This window comes from Heliconius melpomene, chromosome 10, assembly GCF_056956725.1.
Source record: "Heliconius melpomene rosina isolate 202511_hmr_F chromosome 10, ASM5695672v1, whole genome shotgun sequence".
NCBI lineage: Eukaryota > Metazoa > Arthropoda > Insecta > Lepidoptera > Nymphalidae > Heliconius > Heliconius melpomene.
In genome coordinates, this window is record NC_140398.1 from 12,669,205 (window position 1) to 12,689,146 (window position 19,942).

Consider the following 19,942-nt stretch of genomic DNA (forward strand, 5'->3'; position numbering starts at 1 on the left):
GTTTTCAAAATTAGCTCTTAACGAGAGATTTCTTTTGAATTTCAATCCACTAAAGATCACAATTACACGTTTTACAAGATTCGAACTCATTTATTTTTTCTTTAACAAATTATTTCTGGTGAAGCAAATTAATTCTGTGGCATTATACTTCTTTCAAAATCTGAATAAACTTGGAAAAGATTTCATAAAAAATAGAAGAACGGAAAGCCTGCGGCTAACGCCAAATTACGTCGTTATTTACAAGTATTTGCGTCTTACCGGGAAGTAGCGATATTATCTGGACGCGCAGCCTCATAACATTAAATAAATTATAAAATACTGACTATTCATTACTTACCTAAAAATTTTATCAAAAAAAATTATATAAGTTACAGTTTGTTACACATGTACCAAGTTAAAAAAATAGATATGTTTCTACTTATCTACAATCTGTCAATAAAAAAATTCGCTAATTGCAAATATATATTTTTATTAAAACAAATTAAAGCATATTTACTTCCCCCAAAGTCAGCGCTCCTCAAAATTAGAATAAGAAGTAAAACTGAAATTAAATAAAAATTATATCATTGTTATGTGGTTTAGAATATTAGTATCATAATACGATTACACTAATATTATATTAACCTTCACACATTAGCGCTAAAATTACAATAATATGCAAAAAGCACCCAAAAAAATAACAATTATCCACCTGTTCTCATTGTTTAGACAAATCCAAACAATAAAAAATAAGATACTACTATATACATAACGCCGCACATTCTCATATCAGGGCGAGAAAATAAAACGAATTTATTGTCTCAAGTGGAAATCAAACCAACAACCGATTATAGGCGGCCGCGGTCCCACCTGTAAGGTGGTTTCATTAAAAGTCGTGACATTAGAGTTATGTCTGTGTTTATTATTCATTTGTATTACTTATCACATAAGTTTGTTATCTTATAAAGATCTCTCTTTAGTTTTTCAGCCTAAAAAAATTATTTCCTTTAGGTGTATTAAAAAATTGCCTAATTTAAACATTATACCATACATGGTTCAAGACATTACACATATTTTAATAGTAGATTAGAAATTCACCTTAGGATCCGAATCGTAGGAGCATTTGTGAACATCAAACGCTCTTTGGCATTTGTTTTTGTCAGGAGTATCTGGAAATATATAAATTGGTAAAAATAAAATTGGAAATCTAATTTATTTTACGGAAGCTGTACTTTTGAAACAAATGAAATGCAGTAGCACATTTCTTATATTTTTATTATTTAAAAGCCATCATAGCGCAGAGACACAGTTGTGAGTTTGATTCCCACGAGCGGAAATTAATACAATAATATTCTCTTTTCCTTGCTTTGGTAACAAGACAAAACGCAGCGTTAAGCCTCGAAAATTGGGCGAAAAGTGGGGAACAGACAATCTTGACACTGGGTTTTATCTGCCTACCCTGATATGCGGGATACAACAAATATTTTTATTCTCTCGTCGTTCGTCTCTTTTATTCATTCTCATACATACGCGTGCGTATAGATAATATACATGCGGATGCGGACATCATATAGATAATATAATATCTATACGGTATGGTCTATAGGTAGGCACCTACAAATATTTACGTCGATTTTTTAAATTTACCCAAATGTTTACACGCGGTGATCATCTTAGAAACTCGGTCGGTGTACTGATCCGGAATCAAGCTAATCATCATATCATAATCCACATTATCGTTTTCGTCAACCTGTTATAAAGAATATATTTACTTAATTATTTATAGATAAGTTGTCGACACAAAACATTAATTAACCTTACGTTTGGTCAAAAGATCTACCTATATCTTCTATCTATATAATTAATAAATCAAAAAAAAATTGCTGTCAAAGTATAAAAATAATAATCTATACCTTGCGCCTAACTGCTTTCAGCAATTATCCATATGTCCATCCGCCATTTTGAAATAAAATGGCGGGAAAAAAATATACTGTGCTAAATGTCATCAGGAAGGATAAATCATTTTTGTCATCAGGGAGGAAAAATGGGTTTCGCATTTAGTTTAGTATTCACAATTTAAGAAATTTACATACTTATTTTCGAAAGTTAAAAAAAATTCAACCATTGGTGCTTGTCGATTACTGGTACCATTACCCTGTTTATTATTTTTGATATAATTATGTAATTGCTAAGTTTGCATACAAAATATATTTATAACAAGGTTAGCGAGACGAGTATTGATTGCATTGTGTAATTGACAGTACTTCCATGACATCGCTTCCCATAGGATACAAATTTGTAGTGAGTGCTCTATATATGCAGTATTTGAATTAAAAATAGACAGTGAATTTTGCAGATTGACATTAAAATTAATGACAAAAAATATCTTATGAGGATAAATCTCCTACTATAAGGGAATCTTACAGGTAATACAAAACTTATTACGTCAAATAAATTGAAATTGTAAACAAAGGACAAGTAAATAACTTACGAGACTCCCTTCTTCTAGTAAGCAAAACATGTAGCACTTCAATTTGATGTCCTCCTTAAATATGCCGTTTTCGCAATTCGCTATGTCCTCTGGGGGCAAGTAGGAATGAAGACTGTTAAAAACTCAAACAAAACATATATTTCGACGACACTTGTTTATTAATGAATAATAAATATGAAAGTAAAGTAATTGTTCGTGAGCAGTAAAATTATTTAAAATAATACATTATATATTTCCTAATAATTAACATTAAATAATTTAGTCGTAGACAAAGTGCTCTAAATACCTATGTAGTATGTACGTGCGTGACTTTTGTTTCTACGAGAACCATGTTACAGATCTTGTAGTATTAGGGGTAGTTAGTATATTTCTATAAAAGTATGAATATTTTAAATTTCTAGCTACAGTGTCTATAATAATAACAGTGTCTATAATAATACCAATCTTATTTAAAAAAATGACATATATGGTAAAAATCAATTCTTAAACAACGAAATGCCGTTTCTGATAGTTTTATAGCTTTGAATAAGCTTAGCGGGGAATATATCGCGTAATACACAAACGAATAGAGAACAAAGGTAACGGAAATAAATTTTTCTTTTACTCACCCTCTGTCACTTCAGTCTTAGCAACGCACTCGTTGTGAACATGTTGTATTATTTCTTTGATTTCCTCACTAAATTCCTGAAAATACAATTTAGTTGAAATCAATTTTCAATCGCCTTTATGGTTCTTAGTAACATACAGAAATGCTTCAAAGGACCACCGAAATCATAATAAGTAAAAATTGACGTGAAACAAATATGCAAATATAAAGTCTGTTATTCAACATTCGATAGTCGGTATAATAGTTTTAGCTTTATATTGTTTTTGATTTTTATAATAACACCTGGAGTTTTATGCAAAAGTTTTTTTATAGATACTTATTACGTTATTCGTAAAATATCTGAGCCCTATTAAGTTTTTAATACAATTTATAATTTATTTGTTATAAAATTATATTAAATATATACCTATTAGGTACGACAATAATTATCATATAACTTCCAGAATTTTTGGTATTGAATTTATCTCTTTATTTCTTGAACTAATTAATATACATTTAAAATAACATTTATAAACCACATTCATATTCGACAATTACGTAAGTATATACTCGATAAATAGTTTTTCTTTACCTATTTTGATTGGTCTTATTAGAAAAATTTGAAGGTGATTGTTAAGTTTATAAATTTTCAATTGATTGTATATTAATAATGAAATAGAAATAATTTCTATTATATTTGATCACCTCAACCAAATATAATTTAAAGCTCTACAAAAGCATATTGTATTTTTAAAATACTTATTTTACTATTAATATTATTTTGTTTAGTCTTAAATATGACATATGAAATATACAGATATCGCATTTATGGATTTAATAGAACCAATAAATCTATTTAAAAAAATATTTGATATTTGAAATACTCCACCGTAGTCAAATGTTATCTATGACAAATGGTTGATCATTGATGAACAAAACTATATTATTTAAATGTTGAACACAGTTCTCTATTAATGTTAGCTTTTTTTAAATTAAATAAAACCTTGCTAAAGTAAATTTTATATCTAATTATTATCTACTGAACGTCTATTATAATAAGTTTATATTTTAGTAAATATCTACTGCTGTAAATAGATATACATTACAAATTATTATTTTATTATAATTATTCTTTTATTAGATATATTTGAAAGTATTAAATAGACTAGTCATAACTATTTTGTGTACGAATCAATATATCAGATTGAGACTTTCACATACGACAGTACGGCTCTGCATATTTATTGTAACTACGATAGAAATAATTTTGTATGAATTATTTATATAGTGTCATTATATAATCTCTTAGACTTTCGTGATCCCTTTGTAAACATGAGAAGTCAAAGAAGTCACTTCAATATTAAAAATGACATAACATTCAAAAAGAAAATTACTAAGCCGAGATTCCATGGGGACCAACCCAGTACACATCAAGTTGTATCATAACGTTAAATATTAATTTAGACGAGACTGAATCGTTTCCATTATATTTCCCTCTGCAATATTTAATTTTAAATTTTATAATTCAATTGATTATTTCATTATTACTTAGTAAAGAACTACCTTTTTATAAAATAAAAATATTCTTCTCCTTGTTTTTTAGTTTCAAACTGTATCCAGCACATAACAAAGTAGGCAGAGGGAGCCTAGTACTAAGACACCCCGTTTCCCATTTTTCTGCCGAATTCTGGACACATTTGGCATTAAGGAGCGTAACTCAACACTACACTTAGCCTCGACATCAGAGAGAAGAAAAGAAAATAATTAAATATTTAATTTCTTCGAGTGAGGATAGAACCCATAATCTATTGCGTTCGCGGTCACAGCCTTGTGCCCCTGCGCCACTGGCATACCTATCTGCATTTACATAAACTCCGTATTCACCAAATAAAATGTTGTATATCACTATGTACCAAGTAAGTACCCATATATATTTAAGTAAGTAACCCATATTAAGGAAATCAACCTGTATATTGTAAATTAAAAAAGTTTATATATGTAACGTTACGCGTGAGCCAGCAAAATTGAAGAATGAAAACCCGCAAACTACATTCCTCTATGAACAAGTGCGTTTGTAGATAATGGAAAAAGTAGTAACGAAGCCGCTTTGGCGTCAGTCACTTATTCGCAGGCGACGCGACATTGAGCAATAGTGTAGCGTGCATTCCAACATCGTCGCCCATCCATCAACTCTGATCTTCCCTACGCTTCATAAGCTTCACGACACGTCCACGATCATGAAAAATTGACATTTTCAAAAATAATCCATTGTGCTCGGGAATATTAATCGTCTAATATTTTCACAATGCAATAAACGTAATTACTTAATTTGTCTTTCTATAATTATTATCGTACCTACTAACTGCATCTTGCGATACGATTTGATTATCTTATCATTATTATTTGTTATAATGCCAGTAAGAATTGTATTAAAAAAATTGAAAATCTTAGACAGAAAAACTTTTAGATTAGAATACTAATATACTATGTAGGTATTATTATTTATCAGAATCAGGGAAATTTTTTACTTATTGTACCTAATATAAAAATTACGTAATTACCTAATATATAAGTTCATTCTTACCGGCTTCTCCTTTTGTCCAAAACCAAACGTAATCAAAGCGAGGAACACTGCAGCAAGAAGCGCCGCCGATTGCATGGCGTTTCTCTGCTTAAACTAAATTGCTCTTCAACTACCTTATATAAAGTGACTGCAATAATCTGTTACTGTGAAATCTTAAATATAAATTGTTAGGCACAGTAGTACAATTATAAAGTAAGAACCCATTAAGGTTAAATTAAGTACAATTATAGTAAAACTGTGCAATTAAAAGAAATAACTGACAGACGCGTGAATTAGCAAAAATATTATAATATGTACGTATGAGCACTCGTTGCCGACAGTAATTGGGCAATTATAATATTTTTGCTTCACACTGTATCCTGCATGTAGCAGGATAGGTAGAGGGAGACTAAGTTTATTTCTGGAGGCTTTGCGAATTGAGTGGCGGGTTCAACTCTCCACTTGGCTTCGAAAAAATAAACATATTAAATATTTAGAACCCACTACCCCTGCGCCTATACGAGCCCCATATCTATATATATAAAAGGACTTGTCCTCACTGACTGAGGTAAGGCGCACGCACAGTCGTAACCGCTGACGGTAGAAACGTGAAATTTGAACAGATGTTTACTTTCATAATCTGGACATCCACTAAGAAGGTATTTTGAAAAATTTTTACCCTAAAGGGGTGAAATAGGGGTTGAAAGTTTGTATGGAAAAAAAATTAAATAGGCGCCGATTTTTATAAAATTGAAAATTCAGACTCTTAAAGATATTTAATTGAACACGTGTTTCACAGTTTTTTAGAATTTACCTCCTAAGGGTGCCAATAAGGGGTTGAAAGTTTGTATGGAAAAATCTTTAAATCGCCACCGATTTTTATAAAATTTGAAATTTAGACTCTTAAAAATAATTCATTGAACACATGTTTCGTGGTTTGTTTTAATTCATCCCCTAGGGAAGCAAATAAAGGGTTGAAAATTCGTATGGAAAAATCTTTAAATCGCCACGTATTTTTATAAAATTTCAAACATAGACTCAAAAAAATATATCATTGAACACATGTTTGTGGTTTATTTTAATTCATCCCCTAGGGATGTAAATAAGGGGTGAATAATTGTATGGAAAAATCTTTAAATCGCCACTGATTTTTATAAGATTTGAAATTGAGACTCTTAAAAATATTTCATTGAAGACAGGCATGCGAAGCTGCGCGCGTCCGCTAGTTTATTTATATAATCCTTGCGTTTTAAACCTATAATAGGTTTATTGTTCTATATTTTATATAAACGTGCATTTAATATTTAATAAAAATGTGTATTATTTAAAAAAAACATAAATTGACTGTGTCTAATAAATGTATAAAAGTGATACACTATTTTTAAAAGCTAATTAGCAAATTACAATGAAGAAAACCCCTATTGTGTTCTTTACAATAATTATAAATTTCACGTCAAAATATACGGCGGTAAAGCTGTCGCCGCCTACAAGTAAGTCAAAAGGATATCACTCCTAATTATTATTAATGGTCTGTGGACAGATTGTAAAATCACGCTGCGCTTACATCGAACTCAACTCTGTTATTGCAACTTATAAAGTGTTTGCAAATTACTTTCTTGTTTTAAATTTACATTTTAATGTAAGAATGGACGTAATTAACACGTGGACATTTTAAGCTGAGTGTATATAAAATGTTAGAAATATATCTAGCAATTACAATAAAAGCAAATAATGAATTTTCATTTTATCGCCATTAAAATTGATGACACATCTATGCTAAAATCCAGACGCACAGCGTAAACTGCATAAAAATAGCATAAATTAATTCTAGACAGTTTCTGGCAAACAAAAAATTTATAAGATAAATTTTCTATTGAAGCCTTTCGATAATCTCACACGCACACTTATGCAGAGTGCAATCGACATGAAAAATCCATTAAGGCCGTTCGCGTCAGTAGCGAACAGCATAGGCGGCGCCAGTGACCGTGCTAAGCGGATTTGTTGCATCCCTGTCCGCTGCATCCGCATCCGCATCCATTCTCTATGCAGATAAACACGAACATGCATCATCACTTACCTTATTTTATTACAATAGACTTGTCAAGTTATCAATTATAACCTATAAACCATCAAATATTTATAATTTACGTAACTCGTGTTTTGATGTGATGACATCTTATAAATCGAAGGATGCAAGCACGGTAAGCATGACGAAAATTATTGTCACGTTCCGCCTGAGCCGTCAGTACAAGCGAGAGCGCAGAACAAGCGATAGAGACGCACGATCGGCCTCAGTTAGATTTCGTTTGTGACGCATATTTCACATTGTTACTTGTAATTAATCTGTATAATTTAAGTTAAAAAATATATATGAAGAAACAAGTGTAAATAAATGGTAGTAAAGTACATTATGATTTTCAATTAATCCTTACTTGTTTATTATATTTTTTTATTTACACGCATCTCTCGAGTTTAGTAGAATTAGCAGACTGAAACTAGATTTAAGACAGTTCATTCTCTATTTTTCATAAAACTTGACCCAGTGTTAATTATTTTTACAGACAAATATGTTCATCCCCTAAAAAAAGTTATTGGAGACCGAGGTAAAGAAATTTTTTTTTTAAAAAACTATTGTTGTAAGCGAAGTTATTTCAAAATCGACAGCAGTGGTTTTATAGTATAAGAGACCACGTCACCTCAATAATATTTAAAATGTTGTTACTTTATAAGAAAAATAATTAAGCCTAGAAAAAAAAACACCGTCTACCATTAAGTGTAATTAATTTATGTCACATTGCAATAACATAACAAGATTTATTCAGCACTTTTTTGAAAAGATATTCTATAGAGACTTTACTTGTCTGTAGGAAAGCAGTGGACCATATGTTACTGCTCTAACAATTTTATGTCATAAGTTTTTATGGACATAAGGTTGCTTAATTAAAAAAGATGCCTCAATTTGTAAAGAAATAATTTAAAGATAGTGGAGAGAGAGGAATAGAGTTGGAACGGGAGAGACGTCATTACCGCAATCAAAGCATCAAGCCACAGCATGCATCCCGTGCCCGCTAACGACGAGTGCTCTCGATAAAAATTAAAAACACGTGCGAGCCCAGTCTGAGGAAAGTTTTAATGAGACTACATGGTTTTCGCTCCACCGACAAATATTATGTATACAGTAAGTACACATGGTTTACAGTGTTTGTTATACAAAGCCATCCGCTTAGACATAACTTTTTTTTTTATTAGATTTTTCTATTCTTTTAGTATTTATCTATGGTTTTCTAAAATTTTTATATTATTTACGAAGAGACACGAAACAAATTTTTCACGTTAAAGAATTTAATTATGTTGCTGTAGCGAAAAATAGAGAAGGTACCTTCAAGAATTTATTACATTGATGAAACAATATTTTTATTTTTTGAATATATACCTACATAAAAACAACTGTCTATTATAAAAAATATATAATATGTAAAAAATAATTTAGATTATATTATTTTTTATATGGACTGCTGCCGTTAGTGGTTACGCTACCTTAAATTACTAAGAGCTTTAAAGTGGAGGGTGAATATCCTACGCTACTTGTATCTATAAAAATATTTTTAACTAAGCAATACAACTCTGATGACGACTCCATCATAGTGCATTTGGAAAAAATATAACTGTACCTTCATATATTGGTGGGGAACCTCCGCAGGGAAATGGTTGTATTCAAAATTTTTCTATTTCCCCCACCTGATGTAACTCAATTTGATGCTCTCAGTGCTATGCGTTGTATTTTTAATAAGCAAACTATCTATCTAGGCAACTTTTTGTTCTAATTCGTATCACTCTTGGCAGAGTGGTCGTGGTCAACATGCTATTTAGTTCGTAGAGGTAGGTGTAAGTTATCCCGCCATCTTATGCCTTCGTGTATAGATAGATCCGTCCACTAGCGACTTTACTTATTTGGACTTTCTCACACATATAATATGAAAACATCGGTACGAAAATTCGTCCACGAAGTGTCATGGCAGAAGAAAAGCTTTCTAATTTTTCTTTATCTAATATAGAACTATAGGCATAATGCGTGTGCGTACCAGCTAAATCTTGTTACTTTTATAATATTGTGGTTCTTCCACATTTTTTTTCTAGTCCTCGTAATTGCCATACACCGCTTCCTCGCACCTCCACCCTTTGAGATTAAAGCTCCCAGGTATACATAGGACGACACCACTTGGCACTTTCCAATTTCAAATTCGATTCTAAATGCAATGCATTTTTAAAGAGCAGAATATCTGCCTACCATACTAAGTGAAATGTGCGAAAATAAAACAATAAATAGAGTGTTTCGAATAAAATTTCATAATATACATTGTTTTACGCCCTAAAGTGCGTAGGCGTAGCTACACATCTATTAGGTTTTTATTTGGCAAGGGAAAGGTATTGCTATAATGGATAAAATCTATATTTAAAACCTTATGAACATTTTGTAAAAAACAATCATTTGTTTACAGCGTTTTACTATTCATTTAACAAATATAGGCACCGCGTAGCAGAAAGTTTACGTTGGTCATGTGTAAACGGATTTATAGCGAGGTATCAGCAATCAACATCGGCAGGCTGACCGGTGACTGTCATTACTCGTTCGACGTATCTCTGATGTCGATATGCATTATTTATTTCATAATACGCTACTAGGTATACTATATTAGGTTTTCTAGCGCGATTATAATGATTATAATGAATATAATGATTATAATGAGTAATTAATAGGTTAGGACATTAGAATCGAAATGCTTAGCTTCATATATGTAGTACATTTTAATTTTATTAAATGAAACATGGAATTTAATTTTTAGATTTTTTATACATTATGTTATAGACATATTTAGATACTATTTTAAAATTTGTTTCTTACCTAGGTAAGTAAGAAAAACCACTTTGTAAACACTTCATAGCATTGTTTTCTAAGTGTAATCGTAATCCATAAATATTTTATACAAATTTAATTGAATTAATTAAAAAATTAATGTATTAATAAGTAGTACATATTGTATCTATGATTTTTTTTTAACAAACTAATTTAGTAATTAAAAACTTAAGGACTTAACTAAAAAAAAAGTGTACAAGAAAGATAAAATCAACAAAGTTTTAAATTTTCCTTACTATTTATGTACCTACTTATTTATTTTTAATTGTTTTATTTCATCAACTTCAAATTATAAGTACATGTTGAATACCTAAATCAATTCGTCGTTTATCGTAGGACTAAGTAATGGCTTACAGACAATAGCGTCTAATGAAACTGTTAAAACAAGTATCATTACAATTACACAACTAAAATAATATAATAATTATGAAACACAATAGATAAAAAAGCAAAAAAGAAATCCTACCTAATTACATAGAACAAATAAGTGTAATTCGTCCAGAGTGAACAAAAGCTTTTCATTTCAACGTAACCGAAAAGATGGTTTATTGTTCTCAATGATTCCTCCGCCGCGATGCAGTCTGATAAAAATAGGAATAAATTGTGAGGATCTTTGCAAAACAATAGTTGGAAATGGTCTACGCGAGAAAAAGCCGGATGCAAATGCCATTCATATTAATTAGCAAAGCGAGACGGGGCTTTTACGAAATTAGACCGTGATTTCAGTGAAGATTTATTGTTGTGTTTGAAATGGTTTTCGGAGCAAAGGTAGCCATTTAGACGCTAGGAAATTGATGTTCTCAGTTTTAAATTGTATTCGGCAAACTTATTTATTTATTAATTAAAAGTTGTGCTAATATTTAAATATACGTATCCTTTATATAATACTAAACTATTACTATTACATAGATTATATTACAAATACAAAATGAAGTTTGGTTGTTATGTGTGTTTGTGTTGTTGTAGAAAATTAGAAAACTGCATATATTAGGTATATCAAGGTCTTTTAAACTATAATAGCATGGTTTTAGTTTCCTAATTTCAATATCACTACAAAAAAAATATTGCTTACATGAAGGCTTCGTGGAACAGTGGCACAAGCGCGCGTCAGTTGTGAGTTCGATTACCAGGGTTTTTATTGTTTTTAATTTTGCTCTCGTTACAAGGCAACGAGCGGCTTTCATTTCCGCCACTCAACACGCAATGTTTCGAAAATTCGGCGAAAAGTAGGAAACTGAATGTCGCAACGCTAAGTTCCCTCTGCCTTCCCTACTATACGAGGCTCGTATGCGGGTTTCAGCAAAAAAAGTACTTGATATTTGGTCGAACATCATAAAATCTGCCGGATATCGAATAAAAGTCTAATTCATGGCATTAAACAATCAATTATGGCCGTTTAAGGGCATCACCTCGATGATAAGTGCGTCAATCGTGAACGATTGTGTTCACGCTGTGTGCTCTAGTGAAATTTTAACTATTTTAGTTAATAGTTTAGTATTAAGTATATCGGCATGTATGTATGCATCCTCTTCATCCTATTATCAATGTCAAAAGCATAAATAGAACGTTATATGTTCTTATCGAACTAAGTCGACATTATAACGAACACGCTTTTAACAGGTTACTTTACAAAATATATTTTTACCTAGTGTCAAATAACACTTTAAAAATTGTTAAACTATAATTGTAGTGAAATATTCTCTCATTTTGATATTAATACCAAAAATAAAAGATTTTTATGCAGAATAAAAAACACTTGAAATAAAACAAAATGTTTAGGAAACACATATATTACATATATAGTAAAGAATCTATTGTAACTAAAAATATAATATATTGTCGGAATAAATCGTTAAAAACATAAAAATGTCAAAAATGCCTTTGTAGTGTTGTTATACAAAACAGCATATCAACCATATCCATATGTATACATAACTTTTTAATTTCAAATTCAAATGTATGTAAAAAACAAAAGGAAAAAATAAAAACTATGTTTTACAAATAAAAATTACATTGTGCCAGTGTCCTTATATGTAAATAATGGGTTTTGGATTATGCTGCTTATTATCTAAAGCAGTCAAATATTCACCCCAATCGATAGTTTTTTTACTAACTACAACTTATTTTTATTTCTTCAGTAAAACTTATAAAATATTTCTTTAAAATATAGTATATACACCAATTATGCTTATATGTATTTTGATAAATGCAAAAACACAACCATAATGATTAGCCAGAAATAATGCAAAAGTATAAAAATAGTAAACTTTAAATAAAACAATTTATAAATCATACAAAAAATGCCTCTGTAACAATCACTAAATACATTTCAATATAATTTATAATTAATACTTTTCATTCAATTTAATAAAATTAACAACAATTTTTTTTATATAAATCAACTTATTTATGCCAAACATATTAATTTATAATGACATATATATGCTATCACGATGCCTAGCCTGCTATATGCGGAATACATTGTGAAGCTAATAAAAATACTTTCATAACTGCGAGGATCATCATCATCATCATAAACCACTTGTCCTCTTCCAATGCTGAATATAGGTCATGTTGTCTCCAAACATATGTATATACATTCAACTCAGTGGTGAGCCATTAAAGGAGTTTATGTTCTACTAGTACACTAGTAGTTAGAGTCGACTTGTGAATGGACTTCTCAGATTTTACAAATGTATATGTAACACTTAAAAAAATGTAATTTGAAACTATGTACATATATATTTATATTATATTTAAAAAAATAAATTATATTTTAATATTGTGTTAGAATACTATAAATAAATAAAATATACACATATTTTTTTAAATTTGATTTTTTTAACGGTTACATACACATTAGTAAAATCTGAGAAGTATAAGTTACAAGTCACATTTACATGAAAAATTTATTAAAATAAAGCAAAACATGATTGAATTTTCTTCTATGCAATTTCGTGGGTCACAAACAGGGTGGAGGTAAAGGCATGTCAATCTTTTTACAAACCTCTAAAAGGAAATTTTTCAGAATTGGCCCTTGGTTATCTTTGGATCCATCAATAGTAATAGTTGGAATGAAAGTAGGTTTTATTATGTTTGTATCATCACCATATTTTTTTAATAATGCAGATCCATGTTCATTTAATGCACATACACTGATCGGTTCTGGGTCAATTTTTATTTGCTTTGCACACTGAAACATAAAAAAAATAATCAATAAAAAAAATGTCTGCCAATTATGGGTCTGATGGGACTTTACTAGAAATAAAGCTAAAAGAACAAGTTGGATTTATAATTTTTAAATATCAAGTATTACAGCAAGTATTGTTAAAAATGTATGAAATGAAAATGCTTCAAATCCCATTACCATTTGTGCAATATATACTATATTACACAAATATAATTTAGACACAAAGTGTAGAATAGGTTGTCTCAACAATAGGTGCTCTCTGGCTACTCTGCTATTGGAGATAAAGCATGAAGTTATATTTAAATTTTTATAGTATATTTACCCTTAATAAAGCTTTATTAGCATCCATGTTGTCTATTATCATGCATTCTGTAATTTTCACAGCCAAAGTCATATTATTAAGAGCCTCAATGGCACATGCATGTAATTTATTTGCATAACATTCTTCTTCACCATGTTGACACTTGAAATAATAATGTCCATTTTCTTCTTTGGTCTAAAATATCAACAAATATATTAAAAATTGTACATAAATTTTCACAAAAACAAAAAATGTAAGGAAACAAAATCTTTAAATCATGGAATCAACATTAGGACAAATGCATCACCTGCCAAGGAGCATACATTGAAATTTATTTGTAAAAAATCAACGTCCTCATTTTTCTCTCAATTTTAGACTTGTCTTTTAATTTGTCTTGTTAATAGAGCAGAAAATGATATTAATTAATTCCCCTGAGTGATAATTGAACCCATAACCATCAGAGCCAACCTTTCCACTTAGACACATGACAGTAAATTTTATATAAACTTAATAATCGTATACACTTTGTATATTGCTATTACAGTACATAATATATCTTAAAAGAAATATGACAAGAAAGAAAGAAAAATTAACAAAATCATATCAAAAGTAAATTAAAAAAAAAAATACTTACACTAGCCTTTCCATAGGGAACCAAAGTTACATCAAGAAATTCTGATAGTTTTTCTGTCACAGGTCTTAAGTGTTTCATAAAGAAATGTTTTGAATCTGGACAAAGAGCTTCATAATAAACCCTTATTTTTATTTTATCTTCTTTATGTTTGTTATATTTATCATCTTCTAATTCCACTATACTACTCTAAAAAGGAACAGTTATTATTATATAGTAAATATATCTATCATATAGTTATATAAATATAATTCGACTGTACCTCCATCAGGTGACTATTAGGCTTATCAGGTAATAGTAAACGTATGCATTGCCAAATGATGAGTGCTAACATTATCAAAACTATTAATCTATATCGATTACATGAATAAAAAGCCATCTTATTTGTTTCTTAAATATATCATTACTTTTAAATGATATGTCTTCTGAAACCAGAGCTATAAAATATGAAATGTTCTCCACCTTTCACTCTAGTTACAAAACGATAAAACTATAAAAACGAAAATAATCTAGAATTCTACACTTGAATTGAAATTGAAAGTTCATTAGATTCGTGTTTTATCATTTGTCATTATGACAGGATTTGTCAATTCCCGTGAAACGTCATTTACTAGCTATACTGTAGGGTTGTAGACTCGATTAAATAACTCTAGTATTGCTTTTGGCTAAATCATCGATAAAAAAAATTGTGTCTAACATTTAAATTAGATAGGGGGATCCAAAATTGTAATAGTAAATTGTATATCATAAACAAATTGACATTTTATTTATTATAGACGAAAACTATTTTTCTCTTATTACAATTATTGCCTTTCATCATGATTCAGTTTTGGGTTAAAATGGACCGTATATACAATACGGTTGACGAGTCATGGCTACCTTGAAGTTAAGATTACTGAACTTGTGTACAATATTCCCTCGACTGCTCGAGAGACTTAAGCAAGTCTAGCGAATTGTCTATTAATGAAATATTGCACTCGGTACTATAGATGTATCTAGTATATGTTCCTTGAGATGTATACAAATTGGCGACAGTTTGGGGGCGCGTGTTTGTGGATAATACTATTTATTAAGAATATTAGTCTTATTTTAGCTGATAATAAGAACTAATATTATTAAAGAGCATATTCATCTGTTTATAACTTCGTGTTTTTTATGCGTTCTTTTTTATCTTAATTTTCCAATTCCTTATGCGATTTTCTTTCAAATGATGTGCGATTTATATAAAAAACATACGAGTGCAATTTACGAAAAAAATTAATTAAAGGTGATTGCGGCAGGATTCTTCTAGGCAACCCTAGTGTAATCTGTTCTACTAATCATGTATTATTCATTAATATAAGTTTAATTAAGAAAACTGATACCTGCAGATTTAACCGCTATACTGCTTCTTCCTTTCCTTCCGCTTCGATCCATAATGTTTATTTAAAATACAACTTTTCCCCTTTGCATGAAAATTATTATGATGGAAGCATATCACTCATATATTTTTTAAAATTAGAGCCAAAAGTGACGAACAGAGTGAACTAACACTAGATTTTCTTTGCAGGACAGTGAAAAAAAAAACTTTAGAGAATAAAATATTTATTACCAGATATTTTATTCAGTGAGTTGTAATGTATTGAATTTTTCTACATCATAAAAACCAGCTTTAACTTGTCTACCACCAAAAAATCTACCATTTAGATCTACTACTGCTTTTATAGCACTTTCAATTCTTTTAAATTCTACAAAAATCCGGACTGCTTCATCATGTGGAACATTTGGCATCTCAAATATTAACACTTTAATGACGTCTCCATATTTTGTATTACATTCATCTTTTACCTCAGGTTCAAGTTCTTCATCAACATCACCTGGGCCGACCATGTTCTAAAAATATTTACAAAAATTGATAGAAAAGTTACTATGTGTGCACAAATTTTGTACTGATATTTTACAGTTTACTGTATACTTTGTTATATATTTAACCATAGGCTGTATTTAGTATATGTAGCAGGGTAATCAGACAAAACCCAATATTAGGACACTTCATTCCCCACTTTCCAATTTTCAAGATATTTTAATGTTGTGGAATTCAATGCTGCAATTATGAATATAATTTGTTGTTCGAGTGTGAATTAACCTTACGACTGTCATATCAACAAACTCTGGGCTAATGATCTTTAAAATTGTATGTATGTGCAAAATGTCGTATTTTGGTACTTTAAATTATAAAAAGATAACAAAAACAAACAATTACATAAATAGAAATTAATTTCAAATCAATTACCCTTAAAAGAACAACTTTGCTTGGCGATTTCATAATTTCTGTAATTGAAGGCTCATGTTTTGAAAGTTGTGGAGAATTTGAAGCATTGGGGGAATCTGAAAAATAACAGTTTGATATTAAATTAAAATAAAGAACAATTCATATTTGACATATTTTATGAAGTAAGGATTCTTAACTCCTATTTACCTGATCCTAGAGGTGCTGGCATAGCAAAGCTTGGTGGTGGCATATTATTGTCTTTTTCATGAATAATTCGTCCACCTCTTTTAGATGTTTTTTCAACTTGAAGGGCAACTGACATTCCTTGTTCCTTTTTACCTAATCCTTGACCTTCCTGAAAGTATATATGTAACTTGCATATGATTTAGAATACACTTATTGATGGTCCCTCTGTAAAGCATTGAAAGCGAAATATTGCAAATATTCATCTATTATCACTCTTTTAAACTACTAAGAAGTGTTTTAATGTGTAAGCAATAGAAAGCCTTAACAGCCTTGTTAGTAGTTTGAAAGAGAAATAAAAGAAAGATACTTGCAATTTTTCATTGTCAATATTTTACCTAAGGACCGTCATTATAGCAATGATAGCTAAATGCATAAAATGCACACAAATGTCAGGCACAATATGTTACTGTAAACACTATATTTATAGGTTTGATTCCCATTTGGGAAATGAATTATTTAATATTTTCATTTCTACAGCCTACACTACTATCACTAAACAGGTACTGTCTCAAGAATTTGGCAGAAGATATAATTCAATTTTTTTTTTATTAATAAATAAAAATAATTTATTGTACCATCATAATATTAAAGTATAATATCTGTAACATTATTTATTATGATCTCTTTATTTTATACTTGTTACAATTTGTTTATGCTGTTAGCAGCTGTGTATGGACATTTTCATAAATTTTGATAAACGTCTTTGGTTTATCAAAGTTATAAGAATTATAATTTGGTATATAGTAGTACTAGTAGTAGTGCTATTTACTTATGAAATATTTTTAACATTAAAGTAGGGAAAATTTACAAAAATCTCCAAACAGAAAAAGACATGAATAAGTTATAACCAACATATAAATGATCTAGATAAGAACATATAGCTTAGTTGTCAGATTACTTGGACTGTTTCCAAGAGAGGACTTCTTTCCTAATTTTTTGGTGTGAAAAAATTGATGAAATGCCACACTTGAAAAATCTGAATTTAAAGGTGTATTAATATTAAGTGATAAATACATCACTGTAGTAGATTATCTTCATATCTACTGTTACAAATACCTTAAAGCCATATTTTGCCATAATTTTAGCAGCTACAGAACTGGCACCATATCCACCAATTGAAAAGCCTGTATTTGAAGGTGTATTAATATTAAGTGGAGGTGGTGATAAAGACTCCACAGTAAGAGACGGTGGTGGGGCTATGGCAACACCGGTGGCTCTTTTTGATATTTCTTCTGCTTCCTCTTCCTCAGGTTGCTGCAAAATAATTATTATAAGAAATTAATAATTTCAATAGTTTATATTTTAGTAATAAGATTTTAAGGTTCTTGTGGTGCAGTGGAACAGCAACTGACTGTAAACCTGAAAGTTGTGAATTGAATCCCCACTTAAAGGGAAAATTAAACTGAATTTAGTTTCATTTGCCTGCTCTGGACAAAGCATGGTGTTGAGTTCCTCCACTCACACAATGTCTCATAATTTGGGCAGAAAGTACGAAATCAAATGTCTACCTTGCTATCCAGGGTAAGTATCCAGTATAAGTGTAAAGGTGAAAAAAAGTATTAATATTATATGTAGCAATTACCATTGGTACCAGTGTCTTCTCTGGAATAAGTTCATCATCATCACCAAATCTTGATTTGCGCTTTCTTTCGGATCTTTCATTTCTATCACTCCCATCTAGATTTAATCTTTTGGCCTGCATTTCTATAATACAGTAAAAAAAATCTATTAGAATATGTCAATAATTTCTTTCTTCTTTTCTTCTCTAACTTAATCATACCTTTAGCAACTTTTTCATAGTCATTAGGCCACATTGGGTCATATTCATTTGCAACATTCCAATCAAAGTCGCGAACATTTAAAGAAGATGTAAATGTCTTTGACTGCACTTTAGGACTATTTGAATTAGCCTCATCATCATCTTTCTGTTTACTTTTCAAGTCAATTACAGGAGTCAAAACCTTAAAAACAAAGATGTAAAGTAACATAAACTTACAAAATAGAAGAGCTTTACAAAAGTGTTTAGGTAGACATTTTCTTGATAATATACCTGATTCGACCTACGCAAGGCTTCCCTTTTAGGTTGAGTGACTGCAGCTTTTTTTAATTGTAGTTGTGATTGTAAAAGTTTTATTCCTGAAGACCATTCCGCTACTTTTTCTGTAGTACGTGCTTTTATTGTATCAAGATCATCGTATAGAGACATAGTATTTTTGGAATGGTTTTCTACGGCAAAATTATATTTTACATATAAATTATAATATTGCAAAGGTCGTAATTGTATAATGTGAAATTAAATAAGATTTTTGCTCATAATAGTAATAGAGAAAATATCCATAATAATATAAAATTAAAATACAAATTACAAAATATTATATACTGTTTATTTTCTATAGTAGACAAGATTTGACAAGAGTAAGAAATGTACATAGATAATAGATATATGAAGCTGTCAATGTTAATTTTATAGATCAACTCGAGTTAGTAGCTCGAGTTAACTCGAACCTCGAATTGGACGAAATACGATAATACCGAGAGGTCAAAAAAGTCATTAAACTAAAATATATTTTTTTATATACTTTATAAAATTGTCTACATATATCTATATATATAAAATCGAAAGGTCACTCACTCATCACGAAATCTCAGAAACTACAAGTGCTAGGAATCTCAAATGTTGCATAGGAGTTACTTATAGGACGTAGGTGCTCGCTAAGACGGGAATTTGCAATATTCGATTTCTAAGGGGTTGTTTTTGGGGTCGAAAGTTTGTATGAAACTGCTAGGAG

At 29.9% G+C, this 19,942-nt stretch overlaps 3 protein-coding genes across 5 annotated transcripts; all 3 read right to left on the bottom strand.

Annotated features, from left to right (window-relative positions):
* Positions 1-449: 449 nt before the first annotated feature.
* Positions 450-5,773, bottom strand: LOC146535717 (general odorant-binding protein 83a-like). The gene is made up of 6 exons (XM_085191547.1): positions 5,641-5,773; positions 3,079-3,154; positions 2,471-2,559; positions 1,627-1,729; positions 1,078-1,148; positions 450-541 (listed from the first exon to the last, which is right to left on the bottom strand). The coding sequence occupies exons 1-6, from the start codon at positions 5,713-5,715 to the stop codon at positions 524-526; spliced, it is 432 nt and encodes a 143-aa protein (XP_085047673.1). The 5' UTR covers positions 5,716-5,773; the 3' UTR covers positions 450-523.
* Positions 5,774-12,308: 6,535 nt separating this feature from the next.
* Positions 12,309-15,235, bottom strand: LOC146535718 (gamma-interferon-inducible lysosomal thiol reductase-like protein). Its single transcript, XM_085190591.1, has 4 exons — positions 14,919-15,235; positions 14,660-14,845; positions 14,047-14,220; positions 12,309-13,727 (listed from the first exon to the last, which is right to left on the bottom strand). The coding sequence occupies exons 1-4, from the start codon at positions 15,033-15,035 to the stop codon at positions 13,497-13,499; spliced, it is 708 nt and encodes a 235-aa protein (XP_085046717.1). The 5' UTR covers positions 15,036-15,235; the 3' UTR covers positions 12,309-13,496.
* Positions 15,236-16,223: 988 nt separating this feature from the next.
* On the bottom strand, positions 16,224-19,597 carry Spf45 (splicing factor 45). 3 transcript variants are annotated; one of them, XM_085190589.1, is made up of 8 exons: positions 19,534-19,572; positions 19,204-19,379; positions 18,934-19,114; positions 18,736-18,878; positions 18,210-18,407; positions 17,115-17,262; positions 16,929-17,023; positions 16,224-16,528 (listed from the first exon to the last, which is right to left on the bottom strand). In XM_085190589.1, exons 2-8 carry the CDS (start codon positions 19,357-19,359, stop codon positions 16,256-16,258), a joined length of 1,194 nt encoding a protein of 397 aa, XP_085046715.1. In that variant the 5' UTR covers positions 19,360-19,379; positions 19,534-19,572; the 3' UTR covers positions 16,224-16,255. The 3 variants fall into 3 exon arrangements, with proteins under 3 accessions (XP_085046715.1, XP_085046714.1, XP_085046716.1); XM_085190588.1 differs by having other exon boundaries at positions 19,520-19,568; XM_085190590.1 differs by having other exon boundaries at positions 18,736-18,857; positions 19,204-19,597.
* Between the last annotated feature and the right edge of the window lie 345 nt (positions 19,598-19,942).